We start from the raw sequence: 21925 nt of genomic DNA, 5'->3' as shown, positions 1-21925 counted from the left end.
ATTTCAAACTGTGATTTGTGGAAGATTAATTCTGTGAGAAGCTCTGGTCAAGTAAGTTTGGGCAGAGCTGGATATCATAACCCCTTCTTAGATGGTTTTAATTTAGGCTAGGATATTAAAAACTTGAGAAGTCTTGCAGCAAAGAAACCTGTTTGTTTTGATTCCAGCTGGAGGGCAAACTAGACACTCTGGGGGCCCTTTCTACCTCAAACCAACTGAATCCTAGATTTAAAAAAAATACTTACTGGTGTATTTCTAGAACTTAAGGAAATGGGAGACACTCCCCGAAAAGGAACAAACTGTGAGGCAAAACCAGAGATGGGAACAATAAGAGTAGGCATGCAGCAGAGATTCAGGTTGCCCTGAAGACAGGTGCCAATAACTGTAATGCCCCGTAGGTAGAAAACTAAGCTTTGGACCAGCACATTTCTTAGTAGTAATATTGGAAGCCAGGACACAGTAAAATAATAGCTTTAACATTCTGGAAAAAGTAAATTTCAACCTAGAATTGTATACCTAGCATATAAATTTCTCTATTCTTGAAATATAGGACATTTTCAGATAAACAAAAACTGTAAGGGTTTATTGCCAGATAGACTTATACTAAAGGATTTTTCTAAAGGATAAACTTCAGGAAGGAAGGATATAAGTCAGAAAAAAATTATGAAATATAAGAAGGAATGGTTAGAGAAAATAGTAAACATGTCTGTAAATCTAAACAAATAGTGCCTGTATAAATAATTTTTTTTATACTTCATAAAAAGAATATACTAAAGAACTGGCAAATAATAACATAAGTCAGAGGGAAATGATCATAGTTAAAACGTTCCAATATCCTCTTTACTCTTGAAGGTATTATTTTACTGTAAAACATAAGTTAAAGATGCCTAGTAAAACTTCAAGGGCAAGGATTAAAAGGATAGAATTAGGAATTATAAATTCCAAACCTGAAGAAGAAAAAAAATGAAACAAAACTAAACTCATGCCAAATGTGTTTTATAGATACAAACACACACATACATACCCATACATACACATGCACACATATATAGAAAGCCATTTACATGTACATGTAAAACTTGGTGTTTACATGCATGTATGAAAAATCTGCATATGTGAAGGAACTAGAAATCAAAAGGTAATATAATGGAAACATAATCAAAATAAGTGCAAGTAGTCTAAACTTGTCAGCTAAACACAGACTCAGATTGATTTTAAAAGAACTTTCTGCTACTTAAAAAGATAACTTAAAGTAAATTTTAAGGCATAAAGCATTATCAGGGATACAGATACATTTTAATGTTGAAAAGTTCAAATCACTAAGATTTTAAACTTGTAAGTATTTAATAAATTAGCTTTAAAATACATAAAGCAAAAATTAATATGTTTATAGTGAGAAGTTGACAAGTTCTCCATCATAGCGGGAGAACTGTGCACTGCTCATGTAATTAATGATAGGATAAGGAAATCAAATTAGTAAACACATAGTAGACTATTAACATACTGATTTTACAAACTTATGGCTCAATACTTAATACACTAAAAATTGAGAGAATATATCTTTTCAAAGCACGCATGGAATGTTTTTTGACCATATATTGGGCCATTATGCAAGTTCTGAAAATATCAGAGAATTGGTATCCTTGTTTCTCTATTAGGTAGGTTCCTTTATATTCTAACTTAACCTGATAAAAATTCTAGCAGCCTACAGTAAATGTTCTTCATGGTGAAATGCTAGACACATTTTCATTAAAGTCAGGAAGAAGACAAAGATTTTCATATTTTCTGTTTCTATTCAACATTGTATTAGAGGTCCTTAGCCAAAGACAGGTAATTTAGAGATGTTTGGAATGCAAAGAAGTAAACTCAGGATTTCATATGATATAATGATCCATATAGAAAACCCCAAAGAATCTATAGAAAATTTACTAGATGTAATACAAATTTTAATAGCTGGTTATAAGATGAACACACAAAAATCATTATAGTTAAAAAAAAAATTCATTTTAGTAACTCAATAAATCTGTTAAAATTAGTTTCATAGCAACATCCCAGGAATATGGAGTTTAAAAAACACTATTTAAAAATATACTGTATGCAACAGTAACAAAAACCATATAATATATAGTAATAAAAGTGGCAAATAGGGAAGATCTATATGTAGAAAAAAATCATAAAATTTTTCCAAAGGTAATTTAAAATATATTAATAATTAAATGGAGGATATATACTATATTCTGGAGTGGGAAGACTCAGTATTGTAAAGATGTTAGTTATTTCCAAATTGATCTATAGGTTCAATATAATTAGCATAAAATCCTAATAGGGTTTGTTGTGGAACTTTACCAGTTGATTCTGAATTTTATATATAAGAGCAGTGGACCAAGAATAACCATGACAGATATGAAGAACCTGGTGGAAAGGACTTTTTCCCCAATATCAAGACTTATTTTAACTCTGTATTAATTAAGACTGTGGTATTGGTAGAGCTAAACGAAGAAACCAGAACAGAATATAGAGCTCTAAAATAGACACATGCATATATAAAGACTTCATAAGTAATAGATATGTCACTGAAGATCCCTGGGGAAAGGAAGTTCTATTTAATTAATGGTGGTGAGGCAACTGGTTATGTATAAGGAAAAAAGTGAAATTGGACCCTTACCTTATACCACCAAGTACAATCATTTCTAGATGAATTTAGACTTAAATGTGGAAGCCAAAACTTTGAAACCTTTAGAAAACAAATGTAGGAGAATATCTTCATTACTTCAAGTAGGGAAAAGTTTCTTACATAAACAAAAAATACTAACCATAAAATAAAAGATAAATTTATGTATTTAAGATTAAGAGTATCTGCTCATCAAAAGATACCTTAAAGAAAAAAGACTAGCTATAAAATGGAAGAAGATATTTGTAGCATATACCCAGGAGATATAAGGAACCACAAATTAATAAAAATGATGACCCAACAAAAACAGGAAAGTCATGACCAGGCATTTCACAGAAGAGGAAACATAAATCCTGGTGTAAATATGAAAGATATTTAATCTCATTAGTAATCAGGGAAATCTAACCTTATTAGTAATTAGCAAATTAAGACCATACCTACTTGACTGACAGAAATTAAAACTTGACAATGGCAAACTGTGGTACATTTATACAATGGAGTATTATGCAGCCATAAAGAAGAAAGAAATCTTACCATTTGCAACAACATGGATGGATCTAGAGAACATTATGTTAAGCGAAATAAGTCAGACAGAGAAAGATAAGTACCATATGATCTCACTTATTTGCGGATTCTAAAGAAAAGAATAAGTGAATGAACTAATCAGAAAAAGTTTGGGAGACAATGAGGAAAAACTGAGGGTTGCTAGATGGGCGGGGGGGGGGGGGGGGGGGGGGGGGAGGGTGAGGGGATTGGAGGGCAGTTGGTGACCACAGGATGGCCACGGGGTTTGAAAATTAATCTGGGGAACGTAATTTGGTGGTTACCAGAGCGTAAGGGGGTTGGGGGGTGGGGGATGAGGGTGAGGGGGATCAAATGTATGGTGATGGAAGGGGAGCTGACTCTGGGTGGTGAACACACAGTGTGATTTATGGATGATGTGATACAGAATTGCACAACTGAAATCTATGTAATTCTACTAACAATTGTCACCCCAATAAATTAAAAATAAATTTAAAAAAAAAAAAAAAACTTGACAATGGCAAAAATATGAAGTCTGACAGGGTGTATTAGAGAGACTGTGTCTCATAAACTGTTAATGAGTATTAATTGTTACAAACACTTCAGAAGATAATTTGCATTATCATGTCAGGGTGAACATTTGTATAGACAACCTTTAGAACTATTTGGAGAAACTCTTACACATATATTAAGAGACATATCCAAGAAGGTAATTACATATCAGTGCTGTTTATAATCTAGATTTGGTGCATTGCATCAAATGACCTAGACTCAACAAAAATAGTAAATATAATATTTAATGTATATTGATATAACAAATTGACATATATATAAATTTAATATGTATACATTAAAAAGTCAGGGAATGTTCTAGATTAAATGAGACTAAAGAGACATAACAATTAAATGCAATGCCTGATTTTAGTTGAATTCTAGATTAAAATATAAGAACTATAAAGAAGACATCAGGAAATTAGGGAAATCTGAACATGGGCTGTATATTAGATTAGATAATATTTTATCACTGTCAAATTTCTTAGGCGGGATTATACTATTACAGTATGTAAAAGAATGTCCATGTTCTTAGGAGATATATGCTTAAGAATTTCGTGATGAAATGTTATGATATCTGCAATTTACTTTCATATAGTTCAGCAAAAGGGTGTTTGAGTGGTTATTATAATTTCTTCAACTTTGCAAACTTTGCTGTAAGTTTGAAATTTTAAAAAATTAAAAGTTGGAAAGAAAGTTAACTAAACAATATATTATTTGAAGATGCATATACATGTGATAAAACTATATAATAAAAAATATATAAACAAAATTCAAAATAGTAGTTTCCTTTAGGTAAAGCAAGGAATTAAGAGGGAGAGGTCCACACAGGATATTCATTGTGTTGGTAATGCGCTGATGTGTGCCATGGGTTCATGAGTTGTAATATATTTTTACTGTGCTTTGTGACTTACATACATGTGGCATATTCTTTTGTATATATCAACTGTCACATTAAAATAATAAAGGAAAAGAAGAAAGAGGTTGAATCAACTGAGCTATGCAAAACTAGGAAAAAGGAAATTCATGACATATTATTCCTTTGAGGAAGAATTTTAACAAAGTCGGGATGGGGTAGGAAGAGAACACTTGTGTGATTTTGTCTGACCCAGTATTTCCCAGACTTATTTCACCAAGGATAGTCTTTTCATATAACATGCCATTGAATTAATGGTCCCAAGAACCTTTCAGGAAATGATGCTTAAGGATCATTTAAAAAGTTAGGTTGTTGGTAAAAGCAAATTTCACAGAGATATAAAAATAAATATTGTATGTCTAGTTAAATTAATGAAAACATTTCAACCTTGGCTTTAGAAAGAGAATTAGCTTCTTATTGACATCTTCTGTCCCTACCCTACTCTGGGTTTTTAACTCTGAAAGGATTTCTGTTCTTTATATGGAACCTTTGGTTACAAGGACTTGTCTCCAGATTTTAATTTTTTCTCCAACTGAACTGTTGATCTACTGACTTCAAAGTGAAACCTATAATAACCTAGAGTCATATACGTCTATTCCTGTTCAGACAGGACCTATACTCTTATATTGGTAAGAATGGATTAGATACTGCAGCAGCAACAAAGCACTCTAGAATCTTAGCAAAACAGAAGTTCATTTGCTCCACACAGTCATTCAGGGATTCCTGCTGTTGGAATTTCTACCATTTTCTAGTCGTACCATTGTAACATTTCGTCCTTCTGTCTCTGCACCAGGTTAAATCAGAGACTAGAGGATTGCCTCAGGAAATTCAGCCCAGAATTTATGTCAGCCAGAACTAGTCGTGTTGTCCTGCCTGTCTAACGGAAATGAACTCAGGAAATGTAGTGGAGCAATCCATCGTACATAATACTGGGACTAAATTAAAATCATGGCAATCTTGGCAAAAAGATAATTTATATAGGCATGTTCACATATCTGTTTGTTTGTAATTGAGGTTTTATCTTTGAGCTACACCTTAGATGTTGAAAATCAAATATAAACAATTTCACTAGTGTCACTTTTTGATATTCTATGCAGGTCTTTTCCCCTTCAAGTTGAATATAGATAATTGAGATATGATGCATAAATAAACCAACAAAAGCAGCTAAAGGGAGAATTATTTACGTAAAATTTATTCATTAATATTTCTCTGTTGTCTCCTTTTTTATGGCAGCATGAAAACATTCCTTTTGAAGACAAGATTGCTTCAGTTAAAGTGGTAAGTTCATATAAAATAGTAAGCAAAATGTTATAATGTCGAAACTATATTCATTGGCTAATTTATTTGCAGATCGGCTAATGCTTTGTACATACTAAATATATTTCAGTGTATTGATAGTGGATAAGAATAGTAAAATAATTGAATAAATGTTTGTGTGCACCATTTTGTGGAATAAAATAGAAAGTTTGGTCTCGACTTTTATCCAGGAAAAAATAATTCTGTACATTAATTTGAAATCAGTATGTCTTCAGGATTAATGAATTTTCTGAATTCCCAGTCAGCAGTGACTTCTAGATACTGCGAATACAGTGGGAATCAAGACAAAAATATCCCACACCTAATGGAGCTTGCAAGTCATTCTAGTTTTCTACATACAAATAAATGCATGTGTGATAAGGATGGCAAAAAGGAAAACATGGGGCATTAGGAAGGTCCAGATCAAGAAACTAAAAGTAGATTTCCTCATTGAGGAAATGATGTTTGAATTGAAGCCTCAGAGATTAGTAAGAAGAGTGGAAGAGTTTATGAACACTTTCTGCAGAAGGAAGAGTATGTGCAAAGTGCTGGAGAAAAAGGAGCAGGTAGAACATTCCAGGAGCTACAGGAGAACCCAAAGGGTACTTAGAGCAAGGGGGAAGGTGGCAGGAGAAAAGGCAGAATGTCTAGGCAGAGACCACATTCTGCACCTTCTTAGCAATTTTAAGGGTTTGAATTTATTCTGAGGGCAGTTTAAATTCCTTGAGTATTTAAGCAGGGATGTGGCAAGATCACATTTTAAATTTTTGAGACTACTCTGACTAAAATGTGGAACGTAGTTTAGGAACGAAGTGGATACAGGAACTGTTGTGAAACTCTTGCCAAATTGAGATGGGAGATGAAGACGTTATAGACAGGTGGTGTTTTACTTGTAAGTACAGTAAGAGATATATTAGTGTTTACTTTGAAAGGTAGATTTAACAGTTTCTTTGACTTTTTCTTTTCTTACATTTCTCTTAGGATTTTCTGTGGCATCCAGAAGTTAATGGTTCTATGAAACAGTGTATCAAGGTGTGGACTGAGGTCTGTATTTGAAAATGTAGGCCTTTCTGGTTTTATGCAACCAAATTGTAGAAGCTCTTGAACATCCATTGTTTTTCTCCCGTTCCTCACCTGTCCCACTTCTATATTTCATACCTTTTTGATAGCAACTAAGCTGTGCTGAATTGATTCTATCACTTTACTGAGAAGTGAAAGTATTCTGATCCAGTATCTCTGCTATCACCCTTTTAACCCTAAGGTGATTGTGCTTATCCCACACTTTCCAGACTTAAAATTTTCTGTTACTGCTGTAGCTCAGTTAATTCAAGCCTAAGTAATCTTTCTAGCACAATACACATTCTCTTGAGCATTTTGTCACTTCGTTCTTGACACTCATGCCCAGCTACTTAAGGAAACTTTTTTTTTAATAGCCTGTTTTCTTTCCCTTTTGTCATTATATTTGTGACCCAAAAGTTGAGACTGGTATGTTTTGGTTCATAATGTTCAGAGATAAATCACATATAAAGGCAAGCATGCTATTAAGATCAGAAAACCCCTAAGTTTCCACCAGACCACTTTAGAATTTCCGTGGTAGTCTCCATAATGCCTCATCGCTCCTTTAATTAAATGTGTGTTGTTTCCCAGAAGGATTTACATTTGGGATGGATAAGACAGTATTCAATTCTGTTGACCTTATTTTGCTTGATTACTTGTGCTACAGTGGTATTTTTTCTTTGCATCTTTTAACAGTAAATGTTTAGTACTGCAGCCACTTCATACACCAAATAAGCTTTTGTAAGATCTGGTGGGAACCTGGTCAACATTTCTAACTTTGTTTCTTTGAGAAAATGTATTTAAGTTTTCAAAGAAAATAAACATACAATTTCTAGAACTCAACTTTCTGGTAAATTGGAGTCTTACATAATTGTGTTTTGTTTTTTATTTATATATTTTAAATGTCTGGAAATATAGAATAATGTTATATGTACATTTCAAATGATTTAAACATAGGTTTTATATTTGTGCTAGACCTGAATTTATATCTATTAATGTAGTAGAAATTCATAAACATCAGTACAGTATAATTTATAAGTTTAAAGAAAACCTGCAAGTCTAAAGAAAACCTTTGTTATTTACTAACCTGGAGATATGTTTTATATCCAGATTTTCAGTTCTTATAATTTGCTAAACTAGTTTTTGGAACATTAGATTCTGTTGTAAGACTCTTTAAGGTTATTGGGAGAAAGGAAAGATTTAACTTATTTAGGTAGATGGCCACGTAATTACCCGATTGATTAGTTGATTGGTTTTATTTATTCAAAGAGTATATATGTATTGATTATTTTTTTTTTTTTACTGTTTCCATAGTAAGCTGCTAGCCTGAGAATACAAAGATCCGTATTTTTATTTATGTACTGTTGCTAGCTTTGTGCTGGGTATTATGGATGTGGCTGGGAGTTAGCCCCCCTCTCAGCCCTTGAAGAATTTCCACACTAAGTGACAGTGATTTTCTGATGCATGATGATATGCTGAGATGAAGTGTAACAATAGATTGAGCACAAAGGACTAGGAAAGCACCATGGATAGAGGCACTTAGGATGGGAGTTGGTTAGAATGTAGGTGATAATCTAAGAAAGCTTTAGAGAGCAGATATTTCCAAAGAACTATAGGTCAAAAAGATGACTCGTATAATCATATACCCTATAGAAATCTAAAGGCATACAAGCAGAGTTGAATTTAGCCAACTCAACTGTTATTCAACAGATATTTACAAATCTAGACACTAGGCTAGACACTGTTAATATCCTGGTTAACTAAAATAGAATTCCTGTTCTCAAAGAGCTTCTGGATGAGTGGCAGATATAGGTAATTAAGGTAGCAATGTAGTGCCAGAATAAGGGAATTATAAGGTACAACAGCATTACAGAGGATAGGCACTAAATGTAATTTTAAAAGTTTTCAAAACTAGTTTTCAGATAAAGTGACCTTAAAGGTGAGGGTTTGGAGTGAGAAAGGAGGGTTTCCCGTGCACAGGAAATAACATATGCAAAGATAAAAGTATATAGCCTATTCAGGGAATCACCAATGGTTTTAATGTTACTGGAGCTAAAATTCAAAGTGCTCCTTTATTTCTGTTTAGTTTTGGTTTTTAATATTGTGTGCTTTATTTTGGGAGAGAGCTGAATAGAGATGAGGTAAGCAGACACTAGTTTATGAATAATATCCTAAGCTATATTTGATGGGGTGTAGATTTACTTTATCCATTTTCTGATTACTTCTTAATATTCAGGATGTGTTTTCTGAAAATAAGGATATTGGGTTGAATTTATCCTGAGGGTAGTGGAGAACCATTGAAAGTTTTAAACAGGAGAATGATGTGATATAGTGCGGTAGTAGTAGGAAATGAGACTAAATTGTGAAGAAACCAACAATTTAGATTTAAATCCGTAGGTGAATGGTAGTCATTAAGAAGTCTGAGCTACTTAGATGGATTTGGGGAATCTTGGTATGGAGTGAGGTGATATTTGAAGTTGCTTGAGTGGAAAAATTGAATAGGCAGAGTTTAGAGAATAAAGATGAGAGTTTAGGAATGGAACTATCCAAAAGATTCTAAGAAGGGGAGGTAAAAGTGGTAAGAGGAAAAAGTAGGAGAAGAATAACTGTCAGATAACACAGGGAAGGAAAGAGTTTTAAAAAGTGGATAGTCAGTAGTGCCACTTTAGGACCTAGATAGAGTAGAAAGAAGCTATACGACTTGGCAATCCAGAGTTCATTAATGGACTCTAAGAGCAGTTTTAATGGACTGAAGCCCAAAATCAGAATGTGATAAATTGAGGCATAAATGAGAGAGAAAGAAACGGGCACAGTGAAGGCAGAATGCTCTTCCAAGTAACCTGTTGGCTAAAGGTGTGAAGGGGAAGAATTTGAGAGTGAGACAAGGTTAAAGGAATATTTTTGAGGATAAAAATGATTTAACACTTTGTAGATTGTGGGAAGAAGAGTGGAGAAGGCGGTTGACACTGATAATATGCGAGTTTAAGGAGATAATGGATACAACCCCTGGAAGTAAGAAAGGGAGGGGATATAGACATAGAGTAAAGGGTTAGCCATTAAGAGGAATAGGGACATACTTTCTTTACTCACTTGTCAGAGGAAGATAGTCTGGGAGAACATATGGATGAAGTTGTAAGAATGGAGGAAGGAAGGGAAGGCAAGAGCACACAAGCCAGATGAATTCTATTTTCTCTTTGAAGTTTGAGAAGAATTAGACTTGCTGTAGAGAGGGAGGAGGCGGCCAAGAGGGACCTCTATAACGAAACTAATATTTGGGATAAGCACAGTGAAGAAGGGTGGGACAGGGAGCCACCTAGGGATGAGGAAAAAGTTTCACTAAAATAACAATGTCAAATGAAGCACTTTGTACTTTCTCTTAAATTAGCTCATTTTAATATAGATTCTTGCTACTCGTGAGATAGGCAGGAAGCTATTATATATATCTCATGAAACAAGGGTACAGGTTCAGAAAGGTCGGTTAAGGGTGCTATACTGGAAATGGGAATATCTCTGAAGGGAAATAGGTTAATTTTGTTATTTTTCTCTGCTTTCATAGCTTCCTGTGAAAGTGTCGATGACTTTTATGATAAGACAATAACTCATTTTAATTTTACATATGGGTCTAATGTGTTTCTAATTTCTTATTTTTAATTGTTTCTTGTGCACATGATTGTAATATCAAGTCTTCTATGTTGTGGAAGGTACATTGAACTCAGGAGTGAGAAAACTTAACTTGTAGCTTTATCTCTGTCAAGCTTCAGCTATAAACCATTCTGAGTACAATTGGCATTTGAGGAGGATTTCGACCAAATTGCTTCTTATTTTTCCCCACATTGTAGTCTATAATAACTATCAGTTTATTTTATTCAATGCATACTGGACTTAGCTTTCCCAAAAGATTGTTTCTTTAGGGCACTGACCTTACATTTTATTTAACATAAACTGTGTATTTTATGAATACTTTTAAATTGGCCGACATAATATACTAGCGTTTTACTCTTAAGCAGTATACTCACAATTCAGAATAATATTAGGCCATATTAGATTTCCATAGTGGTTTTTGGTTTCTGCAGTTTTTGTAAAGAACACCAAAGAATTAACCATACGAGCCTCATGCCATCGTGACTAACCATATAACCAGGTAAGGTTTTTTTAGGCATTGGTTGTCCATCTTGTTATAATAAGAATCTAGTAAGGAACTCTAGAAAATTAAAACACATTTAGAAGGAAGAAGAACTGAAATTTAAGGGAAAACATTAAGTGGTGTTACTTATATTAATTCCCTGAACTGGATAAAACACTATTATAAAGATTTTTCTTTCTTTAGGATTCTGTCGCAAAGCCCCATGTGATTGTAGCAGGAGCGGCCACGGTAAGTTATTATCTGTATTCTTACATAATGACTTTTGTTTCATACCTAAAGACATGCTAAGAAAAAGTTAACTTATGTTAAATAGAATTTTTGATTGTACTCATATTTTAATTCCTATTTCTATTATAATTAATGAGACTGATGAAGTTTAATAAAAAGTTCTGAATGATCTTAGGAAATTCGTTGTTAAATGTCAATATTATTTTATATCTAAAATTGTTTTCTCCTTGAACATTATATATTGAAACTCTAATTTTTTATCAGCTGTTTCTAACTGCCTTTATATATTTCATGAAATAATTTGACCATAATTCTAGCATTGAATAAAAATGGGAATTATCTTAAATAATAATCTTTGTTACAATAAATTATATACTTTAACTTTTCTGTGATAGATGCTGAATTAATGCTTAATTTTTACTTCGTCTTAGTGGTCTATCAAGATTCATAATGGCAGCAACGAAGCGCTTTCCCAGTATAAAACGAACATTACCTCCATAGCACCACTTTTAGAAAAATTGGCGAAGACTAGTGATGTTTATTGGGTCTTACAAGGTAAGGAATGAGTAATGGAAAAATGTCATTTTGTATATATTTTGAGGCATGGGCTTTTATTATGTTCTATTTCAAGAAGCAAAATTACAGCTTTATGAGAATAAATTTTGAAATAAGGTTTGCAAAATTAGAATAAATTTGAGTTATTTTCTTTCCCTTTTTGAACTTAAGGAACAGACTAATATATATAATATGTAAAAAATAAATAATAAATAAATAAATATATCCTCCGAGGAACCCCAGCAGACAGAATGGCTGCAGAATACATTCTTAAAACAAATGAGATACTTCCTTCTGATTATTTGTTTTTTACAAAGTATATTTATTGTGATTGGGAAATATAGGAAAAAATTATTGTCTATTTCATAATGTTAGATTCATTTGAAAGTAAATATTCTTTGGAATTGACAGAATTATTTATATTCATACCATCAAGTTTATGCCTGGTAATGAAATTCTTTAAGAGAAAGTTGACATTAGATCGACTCATTTCAGGAGTTTATTGAATGTCTATTATTTAATGCCTAGCACAATATGAAATGCCTTGGATTTTTTAGCAATTCAAGTTATTTGTCAGAAACTCATGATTATTTCCAAGTTGAATGTCAAATTGAGAGAAATAAAAGCGCTGGTGATAATCTCTCCCACAATCTCTATTTACAGACTTATTGTTAACCTTTCTCTTACTAAAATGAGAAAAAGTTAAATTTAAATTGTTTATGGTAAATGATAAGAGAACTTGATCCTCAATATCACCTCTTAATTGTATGAACAAAGTTTGCAAAATTAAACAGTGACAGGAGGAAAAAAAGACTGGCTGCTATTCTTAATCAGGTAGTCTCCTACAATCCAGTTTTAAATTGCCTTAGCCAGTATAAGCCAACATCCAAAAATTTTAAACTCTTAAGACATAATGGAAGATAAAAATGTTTCCTGAAAGTTGTGTACCTAAGAGAGGCGGGATAAAAGTTAAGTCTACGGGAGATATTGATTGATTCAAAAATTGAATATAAGATAGGAAATCTATTGCAAATCTTGGCCAGCTTTATTTAAAAATGAATTATTAGGTGGTTGGAATCCTCTGAACTTTAACAACAAAAATATGCAGTCAACTAAGTTGTATGCCCACAATTTCTACCAATAGGGATTTTTTTAATGTGTTTTTACTAATGTGTTTCATGTGCAGATCCTGTTTATGAAGATCTATTAAGTGAAAATAGGAAAATGATCACTAACGAGAAGATAGATGCCTACAATGAAGCTGCAGTCAGTATTTTGAATAGTAGCACGAGAAATTCTAAATCAAATGTTAAGATGTTCAGTGTTTCTAAATTAATTGCTCAAGAAACCATCATGGAATCTTTGGATGGCTTACATCTTCCAGAATCAAGCAGAGAAACTGTAAGAATTCTTGTGTCTGTCAGTAGAGACTATAGTATCTATGACAATGGTTATAGCTGTAACTCACTCTAAATGTTAATTTATTCCATTGCAATCCTAAATACTTGTAATTATTCTACCTAAACATACATCTAGAAATAAGTTTGCTTTCATTACTGAGCTGAATATATGTGAGAGTTTAATATACTCTAAGAGAGAAAGAAGTTATGGAAAGGAGGAAATGAAACTTCATGTATTGAGTGCTAGTTCTTAATATACCTTGTTTCATAAGAAGTTTATAAGTTTTCATGTTTGAAAACAACTGTTTTATGTTCTTACCTTAAACCTTAAAATTACAAGATTAAGCTTCTGTGAAGAGCACATTTTTTAATATGTAGAATAATTTTGATTATTTCCTTATAGTTCTTATACCCTAAACATTATTCAAGATACATAATAAATACTGAAAAAAATCCATATTAACAGATGGAAAGAGATGTTAGGTTAAGTATGAAAGAGAGCTGCATAATTATGAATTTTCACACATAGTACAAATAGATATTATTTAGAATTGTTGTTTTCTTATAAAGCAGTGATTTCTTAACTTTTTTTGAGGATCGCATAACCTTGAGTGTTTGATATAAAGCAGTGGTTTTGTTCCTCTCCTACAGAAAAACGCATGTTTGTGTATCTACACACATGGTTCTTGATCTACTCTAAGAACCTCCTGGAACTAGTAGTTAAGAACCTTCGGATGCAGTTTGTAGGCTAGTATCTGCAAGAGTGCCAGGCACAGAACCTCCTGAAGTCTCAGGGCTAAAAGGATGAGGTTTTCTAAAAGATTGAGCACTTTGAATGTTTATGCTTAAATAATACAATCATCTTAGAGTTCCAAAGATGCCCAGACTACAAAGTTTTTATAAAAGTAGATTTGACTGAACCTTCAACTAGATAGAATCTTGACAGTTTGCCTAGAATATTTTTATTATAATGAAACCATGTTGAAGATTCCACATTTTATTTAACATCAGAAATCTTAAAACTGTAGAATCCTAAATAGTTCATAAACTGTAAACCAAATAAAAGGCATATTACAAATATTATTAGCTAAGAGTTATTTTTTGTGGCAGTTATTTTACATTGGTTTTCTTTTTTCACATCTAAGGACTGGGACTCTATCTTAAGTATCCTGGTAACTTCTGTATTAAAAGTGGGCTAATTAAAATTTTTTGGTCTTTGACATCTCTCAGTATTTTCTTAACTGAAGGCCACGGACCACTAGAAGCCATGAAATGAATATTTAAAAATATATATAGAATAGAACAGAAAAATGTGAGAGTGTATTTCAAGTAGTAGGATAGGCATTGTTTCCTATATATGTGTCTGGGTTATATTATAAAATGAATTTTTCACTATAGATCATAGCCCAAGAAGTTCGAAAAGCCCCAAACTAGCTATTACAGATTGAAGGAATACCATTATTTGCATGAGTGTTTGGGAAATGTAGCAAAAAATGAAAAGCATTTTGGTTTCAGTGCTGAAAAGTCGGTAGTATTCACAGGAGAAAATCTAATGCAAAATGCATTCCTGACAAGATAATAACCAAATAACTTGATTTGTTCACAGAGTGCAATGATTCTCATGAACGTGTATTGCAATAAGATTTTGAAGCCTGTAGACGGTTCCTGTTGTCAGCCTCGGCCTCCTCTTACTCTCATACAGAAGCTAGCTGCCTGCTTTTTCACTATATCTATTATCGGATATTTAATTTTTTATGTAATACATCGTAACACTCATCGGAAGAATAAGTCATGTACTGATTTGGAAAGTGGAGAGGGAAAGAAAAATATTATCAATATCCCTGTGTCTCAATTAGAAATACTTTTACAGTCTTTCTGCAAACTTGGCCTGATTATGGCTTATTTCTATATGTGTGACCGTGCAAATCTCTTTATGAAGGAAAACAAATTTTATACACATTCAACTTTCTTTATTCCAATTATCTACATCTTGGTTTTGGGAGTATTTTACAATGAAAATACTAAAGAGGTAAGAGTCATTTTCTTTTTAGCTCATTTTATCTTTCTTATCTCATTACAAACTCTAGATTTAAAAAAATATCATGCCAGAATATACATGCATGTATATAGAAGAGGACAAAGGAATATTGTGGTTGTACTTTACTAAGTGGACTCTTTGTTGCTTTTTTGAAACAATTTTGAGGAAGTTCAAAGAGTCTGGTGAAGATTGTTGAAAAGTTGGAAAATAATGACCTATGAAAAAGATGTCATGGCTTAGTGTTATTGTGCCTGCATGGGGATGGAGAAATTAGAGGGGCTTCCAATTTTATAACAGTCTTCAAACATGAGATACTATTATCTTCTATAAAGTAAAAAAATATAATTATGTTAGTAAATGCTTATGTGCACAAACATTTTATATTTATATATTTATCCAGTCCGACATATGTACACACAAATTAGAACTTACATAATAATGTGGTCACTATTTACAATATTCTGAATTTCCTATTTTAGCATTGCTGTAATTGCTCAGAATATTAGTGTAACTCCTTTATAAGGAATGATTTATTTGCATTAATAAATTCTATTGTAAGAAATAACTCATACGAGGATGATTAATCAGTTCTTCATCTCCAGTGAGAAAATCCTAGGGAAAATAAACTATAATAATAGTTTATTATTATCTTTTTTTTTTAACAATAGAGTATAAGAGAACTGTAAGATCTTTTCTAATTGAAATCCTGATTTTCTTAATGAAAATTATAAAATGCCATTTTTTTCATTTACAAACACGTCATAGTTTAAATGTAATCTTAATAGAAAACATAAGTATCTACTGAATTACCATTTAAAAATCTTTTAATTTATATTAGTTTTCAAATTTATGTTATATTTTAAATAGTTTTATTATATCTTTTATCAAGAAATAAAATGACAACAGTCTTTCACTGGTTTTACCCCCAAGGATCTTTTGACAAAAGCATTAACTTTACATCCCATAAGAACAATTTTAACATACTTAATATATAATAGCTTCCAAATAATAGCTTCATGGAGAATTTTAAAATAGATTTTGGTTCTTTACACAGACTAAGGTATTAAATAGAGAACAAACAGATGAATGGAAAGGATGGATGCAACTTGTGATTTTGATTTATCATATCTCTGGAGCAAGTACAGTAAGTATTTTGAAGTTCAGATTATATAGGAAATAATGTCACTTTAATATTACTTTCAGGGCACCAACTTTTTTGTGTTTTATAACCTCTACCATTTAGAGACACCTCTTATTTCTAGCCCAATCTTTTTGCTTTCCCATTCTTCTCCTACCACCTGACTCTTTGAGAATGTATAGTTTTAAAAACAAAATAAAAATTTTTTTATAGATAAGGCAATAATTTATTTGTATTTACTTCTCCTTAATTTTAATATAGTACAAAGAGCTGGTAATCTAAGGATATTATTTCATGTAATCCTGTTGAACAACTAATTTAAAGTTACTAAGAATCTTTGTAGATGACACTTAATTGCAAAGGATTTAGAATAGGCAAGTTACTATGAAAAGAAATCAAATTAGATGATTATTTTACATTCTACCCTTCACCATATTTTAGGAAGTTTGACCAAATATTTTTAAACTTTTAAAGTTTAAAAAGCTTAGAACTCTCTTGCCCCAGTGTTCAGAGAACTCAAATACTGATGGACTGCCATTGTAGACCATGTAAGATGTGCCATATTTTCAAAGTATTACCTTCTCCATAAGACGGAGGACCCTTCCTTTGCTCACCCAGTGCCTTCTGTACCTGAACAAAATCATTTCTTCCTTCTCCCTGTGTGTTTTAAAAGACTTAGATCCTCATGGTCTGGGAACACCTTGGATTTAGCAAGGGTAGAAAAAAATGTATTCAGAGTTGTAACACTTCAGCTACATTATAGTTAAAACAGCTTTTGTGGGTGAACCTAGGTATCTGATAACCACTTTACACATAAGCTTTTATAGTGATGATACAAACTGATTTCCATCAAATATGTCGTAAAAATTTAAGAAACTCATTCATAATTTGGGAACTACTGAACTGTTTTATTTGCTTATATAAAGCACATGGCTTGAAATAGTATTTGAATCAATGATAAATTGAGATGACAGGGAAGTGTTGCCCAGAAAGAAGTATTTTGAAATTTTCATAGCAGCAGTTAAGAAGGTAAATAATACTGGGATTTTTCAGATATCTCTGACAATTTGAAAGTAATGTTAATCTTCATTAAGCCTCTATTATTTTGAAAAGTTGTTGGTGATATTATGGATTATTTGAAGGGCAAAAAGCAAAGGAATTAAGTATAATTTTTACTGAAATTATATGACTATGATATGTGTATTTGTGGTAGCAGTGAAATTTCCTGTGACTGAAAGGGACCTAATGAATTCAAGTAGCTATGGAAGAGCAAAGACAGTAAAAGAGATCCAAGTCAATGAGAGATGAAGATAGTAAAATTTAGTTTATAAGCCCAGTTCAGAGTTTGTAGAATAAATGTGGCAGATTCTCCAAAAAGTAAGTAGAGATGCATATTGAATCCTAGAAATATCTCTGACATATGAATAAAGATTAAATTAATTTCAGGGGTTGTTTTAAGAAAATACCACTTAGAGACATAATTAATTGCTGACATATTAAAGGGTAATGCTACTGTAAAAAAAAAATCAGACAGAAAGAATTAATGGCAGATTAAGTTCTCAATTCAGTGATTTCAGAAAGGATTTGGATCATAAAAGGATGCAGGCAATTTGGCATTCTAGTATAATCATTTGCTAAGCTAGCATTCTAATACATCTTAGACTACACCCAATACATCCTCAATTGCAATTTAAAAAAATCCCTGTTCTGGAAGGACATACTTTTCATTAACAGATCATTTGTTATGATTAATTAACATATCCTTGTTCTTTTATACTACAGGATTTTGTGGTTAAAAATTACCTGTATCTACATCAGCAAAGCATTATTAGCATGGGCTCTAACATATTTTGGGACTTGATTCTTGGATATTTGAGAGATCATCTTCATTAAAATGTCTTTTTAACTGTCACGATTATTTTAATTACCTAATCTTAATGTTTTTATGTTAAGTAAAATACGTCAAACGTTAGTTGTGCCGTGTTTTTATAATAAAATAGAAACTGTGTCAAAAATCACAGAGAATTATTAAAATAGTACAGATGGTCCGGCAGATTGCAATTGCTGGTATACACATTCTCTTAAAACATAATTTATATCTAATATGACTAAAATACTATGAATTTAACATGGAAAGTATAGCACAGTAGTTATATATAGTAGATAGTTTCATGTTCCATTGTGGGTTTTTCCTTTGAGAGTTTGTAAATTAGTTTTATTAAGGGACCTGAATGAAGGGTCTTGACGGAAAATTTGTGAGACTAGAAAAAGAACAGAACCAAAAGTCAGCCTAGCTACTAATTCTGAAGTTGGAATTTAAATATATTTTTAATACTGAATTTTTCATGTAAATAGCACTTAGCTCATGAAATACAAAAAGAAAAACAGTTTAAATTAAAAGCTTAAAGAGGAATGACAACTAAATGCAATGTGTGGTCATTGATTCAATTTCCTAAATAAAAACAAAAACAAAAACATTTTCTTAAACCATAAAGGACATTACTGGGACAATCAGGGAAATTTGAATATGGATTGCACAATAGATACTGTTATATAAATTTCTTGGGTATGATAATGATAATATGGTCAGGTAAGAAACTATTTTTTCTTCTTAGGAAATACTTGCTAAAATATTTAGGGAAGATATCATGTAGTCTGAAACATACTTTTAAATGGTTCAGCATAATATACATAGGTATCCATTGTACTATTCTTGCAACTTTTTGTTGGTTTAAGATATCTTAAAATAAAAATTTGGGAGAATTATTGAAATCATCCAACATTGGTATGAACTTGGCAATTCACTGTGATAGTGTTTAATTCAATTTAAATAAATTGTTTTTCCTGTTTAAAGGTAATAACCAAATGCCAATTTTGTAGGTCCAGCCTCAGTTTTGAAGGGACTTGAAAGCATGTTTTATGGACAGTGGTTAAAGTAATTGGGAATGGTTAGCCTAGATTTAAAACTTGTTTTTAAATAATTGTAGAACTCTTAGATGTAAAAGTGATTAAGCCTGTGCATACGGCTCTCAGTTATGGTAGCCAGTAGCCACAGGTGGTTATTGAGCACTTCAACAGAGCTTTATCAGAATTGAGATGTGCTGTAATACATAAAGTGAATTGCAAACCGGATTAAGTATGATTAATTACAGTAAACATACTGAGTTGAAAAACTTAGTATTAAACAAAGACAATAAAACACCTCATTATATGTTCGAATGATAATACATTAGCTATATTGAGTTAAATAAAATATATTTATTAAAATTAGTTTCATTTAGTTAACTTTTTAAATGTCCTGGTAGCCATATTAAAAATTTACTATGTGGCTCGCATTTTATTTCTATTGCATAGTACTGTCCTAGACTAGGACTGAAGTTGGTAGTTTTACAGAGTTAGATTTCAACTTTTCATGAAAAGTAAATTTATAGCAGTCAAGGACCTTCTGAAAATGGAATGCATTGTCTTGGGAATTTGTTTTCTGATACTGTTAGTGTTCACATACTCGAAGGGAGCATATTAGAGTACTTTTAAGAATGAAGTAAGGGCACACGTTTAGATAAATTAGATAAATCCTGAGGTTATTTCAATAGTACATTTCCCACCTTCATTGCTGTGATTCTAACATGTTATGTTATACCCTCATTGAAAATTTCTGATCTAATGATGAGATAAGACATTTAAAAACTAATGATGAGGAACTATAAATAAAAACTGATATATAGATAGTTGGTACTGTAATATCTCAAAGGAAGGAGAAATGACTTTCATCTGAGAGTAAAGACCGGAAATTTTGAACAGGGCTCTAAAGAAGAATAGGATTTGAATAAACAACATGTGGTTGGGAGAAGAACATTCCAGGGTATAATAAACAGATAAACAAGGGAGAGGTGACAGGGAAGCACAGGGGGACCAGTTTAGGAGACAGAGAATCTAACAGTTTGACTGGAGTGGAGGCTGTGTTAAAGAATTTATGAATTATTATAAATTCAGGGTTTTCTTCCTTCCAAGAAAAACTATTAACCCTAAGAAAAGGAAAACGTTCAAGGATTTATTCAAGAATATATGCAAAAAAATGCATACATTCAAGGCCTTAGAAAGTCTAGTTAAGGTGTCTGCTTAATTATTGTATTTTATCCTACAGAGCGTCACTTGGGGAAGCACATTAACTAAAGTGGCCATAAGCAGTGTTAATGCTGGATAATTAATTACACAGGTGGTCAGATTAGTCCATAAAATAGAAGCCAAAAAAATTTTTACATCAATTTAGTAGTTATCCTTAAAAGAATGGCCTTATAATTGCAAGAGTTGAATGTTACTTAACAAGACTTTTAAAGATCATTTTTAAAAACAGTGCACTAGTTATGTTGTGTAGGTCATGAATTTGCACCTAAAGGACCATTGCTTGGTGGACAAGTGAAATGACTATTCTAAGGTTATGATAATTAGGACTTGTAAATGAGATAATATTTCCAGTGACTCCATAAAATACATATTAGAAATATTGTATTTCATTCAACTTAGAAGTGAAGATGTGATGCTCTGAAAAACCATGGTAAGTGAAAAACCATTCTAAGGGTCTTGGTCATAAGGCAACATTTATGTAGGAATGTAAAATAAAATTGTTTTATAAAACCAGAGTGAGAAGGAAATAATATTTCTAAATTATCTTTGCATATGCTTTTTAAATATGTATTTTTTGCTAAACAATTAAATATTGTAATTAGTCATGTGAAAATTTTATTTACAAGTCTAAAGTCGACTTAAAGGGGCCAAAAGTATAGGATTTTTGTTTTGTGTTTTTTTTCTCATTGGGAAAATGTGAAATCCAGAGTGAACTTGGTATTCAGCGTATATGGTGATTAATTATTATAGATATCACAGGTTTAATTCTAACTGGATGAAATGTACAAAGTGCTTTATATTTATTAACTCATGCATTCCTCACAAGAACTCTTTGAGGAAAGAAGTGATAGTATCATTTTGCAGTTTAGAAAACTCAGACAAAGTCACATAGCTAATAAGTGGCAGAACCAGAATTTGAATCTAGGTCTATCTGATTTCTACATTTTTTTAACCCTTGCTATGACGCCTAACTTTTGAGAATAAATCTTTTTATTGAGCTAATGCCAAATGGCAATGTGATCCATTATCTTGGTTAAATGTACTGATTATGAGAATTCAAGGTATGGTTAGTGCCGGTATGTATTTTACGAACATATATTTTGTCAACAGTTTTTGCCCGTGTACATGCACATTCGGGTTCTGGTTGCTGCATATCTGTTTCAGACGGGGTATGGGCATTTCTCATACTTTTGGATCAAAGGAGACTTTGGAATCCATAGAGTATGTCAGGTAGGAATGCATTCACTTATTTTCTTTTTCTGTTTTTCACTTCAACATGCATTT

At 32.0% G+C, this 21925-nt stretch overlaps 1 protein-coding gene across 1 annotated transcript in view; it reads left to right on the top strand.

Moving 5' to 3' along the window:
* Positions 1–21925, top strand: part of CASD1 (CAS1 domain containing 1) — a 49151-nt gene that overhangs the window by 10864 nt on the left and 16362 nt on the right. Inside the window, exons 4-11 of the mRNA XM_033088494.1 lie at positions 5895–5939; positions 6939–7001; positions 11341–11385; positions 11817–11940; positions 13127–13341; positions 14947–15369; positions 16433–16522; positions 21752–21871. Of these exons, the coding sequence (XP_032944385.1) occupies positions 5895–5939; positions 6939–7001; positions 11341–11385; positions 11817–11940; positions 13127–13341; positions 14947–15369; positions 16433–16522; positions 21752–21871 (1125 nt within the window). The remainder of the gene's footprint in view (positions 1–5894; positions 5940–6938; positions 7002–11340; positions 11386–11816; positions 11941–13126; positions 13342–14946; positions 15370–16432; positions 16523–21751; positions 21872–21925) is intronic.

Source organism: Rhinolophus ferrumequinum, chromosome 20, assembly GCF_004115265.2.
Source record: "Rhinolophus ferrumequinum isolate MPI-CBG mRhiFer1 chromosome 20, mRhiFer1_v1.p, whole genome shotgun sequence".
Lineage (NCBI taxonomy): Eukaryota > Metazoa > Chordata > Mammalia > Chiroptera > Rhinolophidae > Rhinolophus > Rhinolophus ferrumequinum.
Note: the sequence above shows the minus strand (reverse complement) of the source record. Positions and strands in the feature narration are given on the sequence as shown.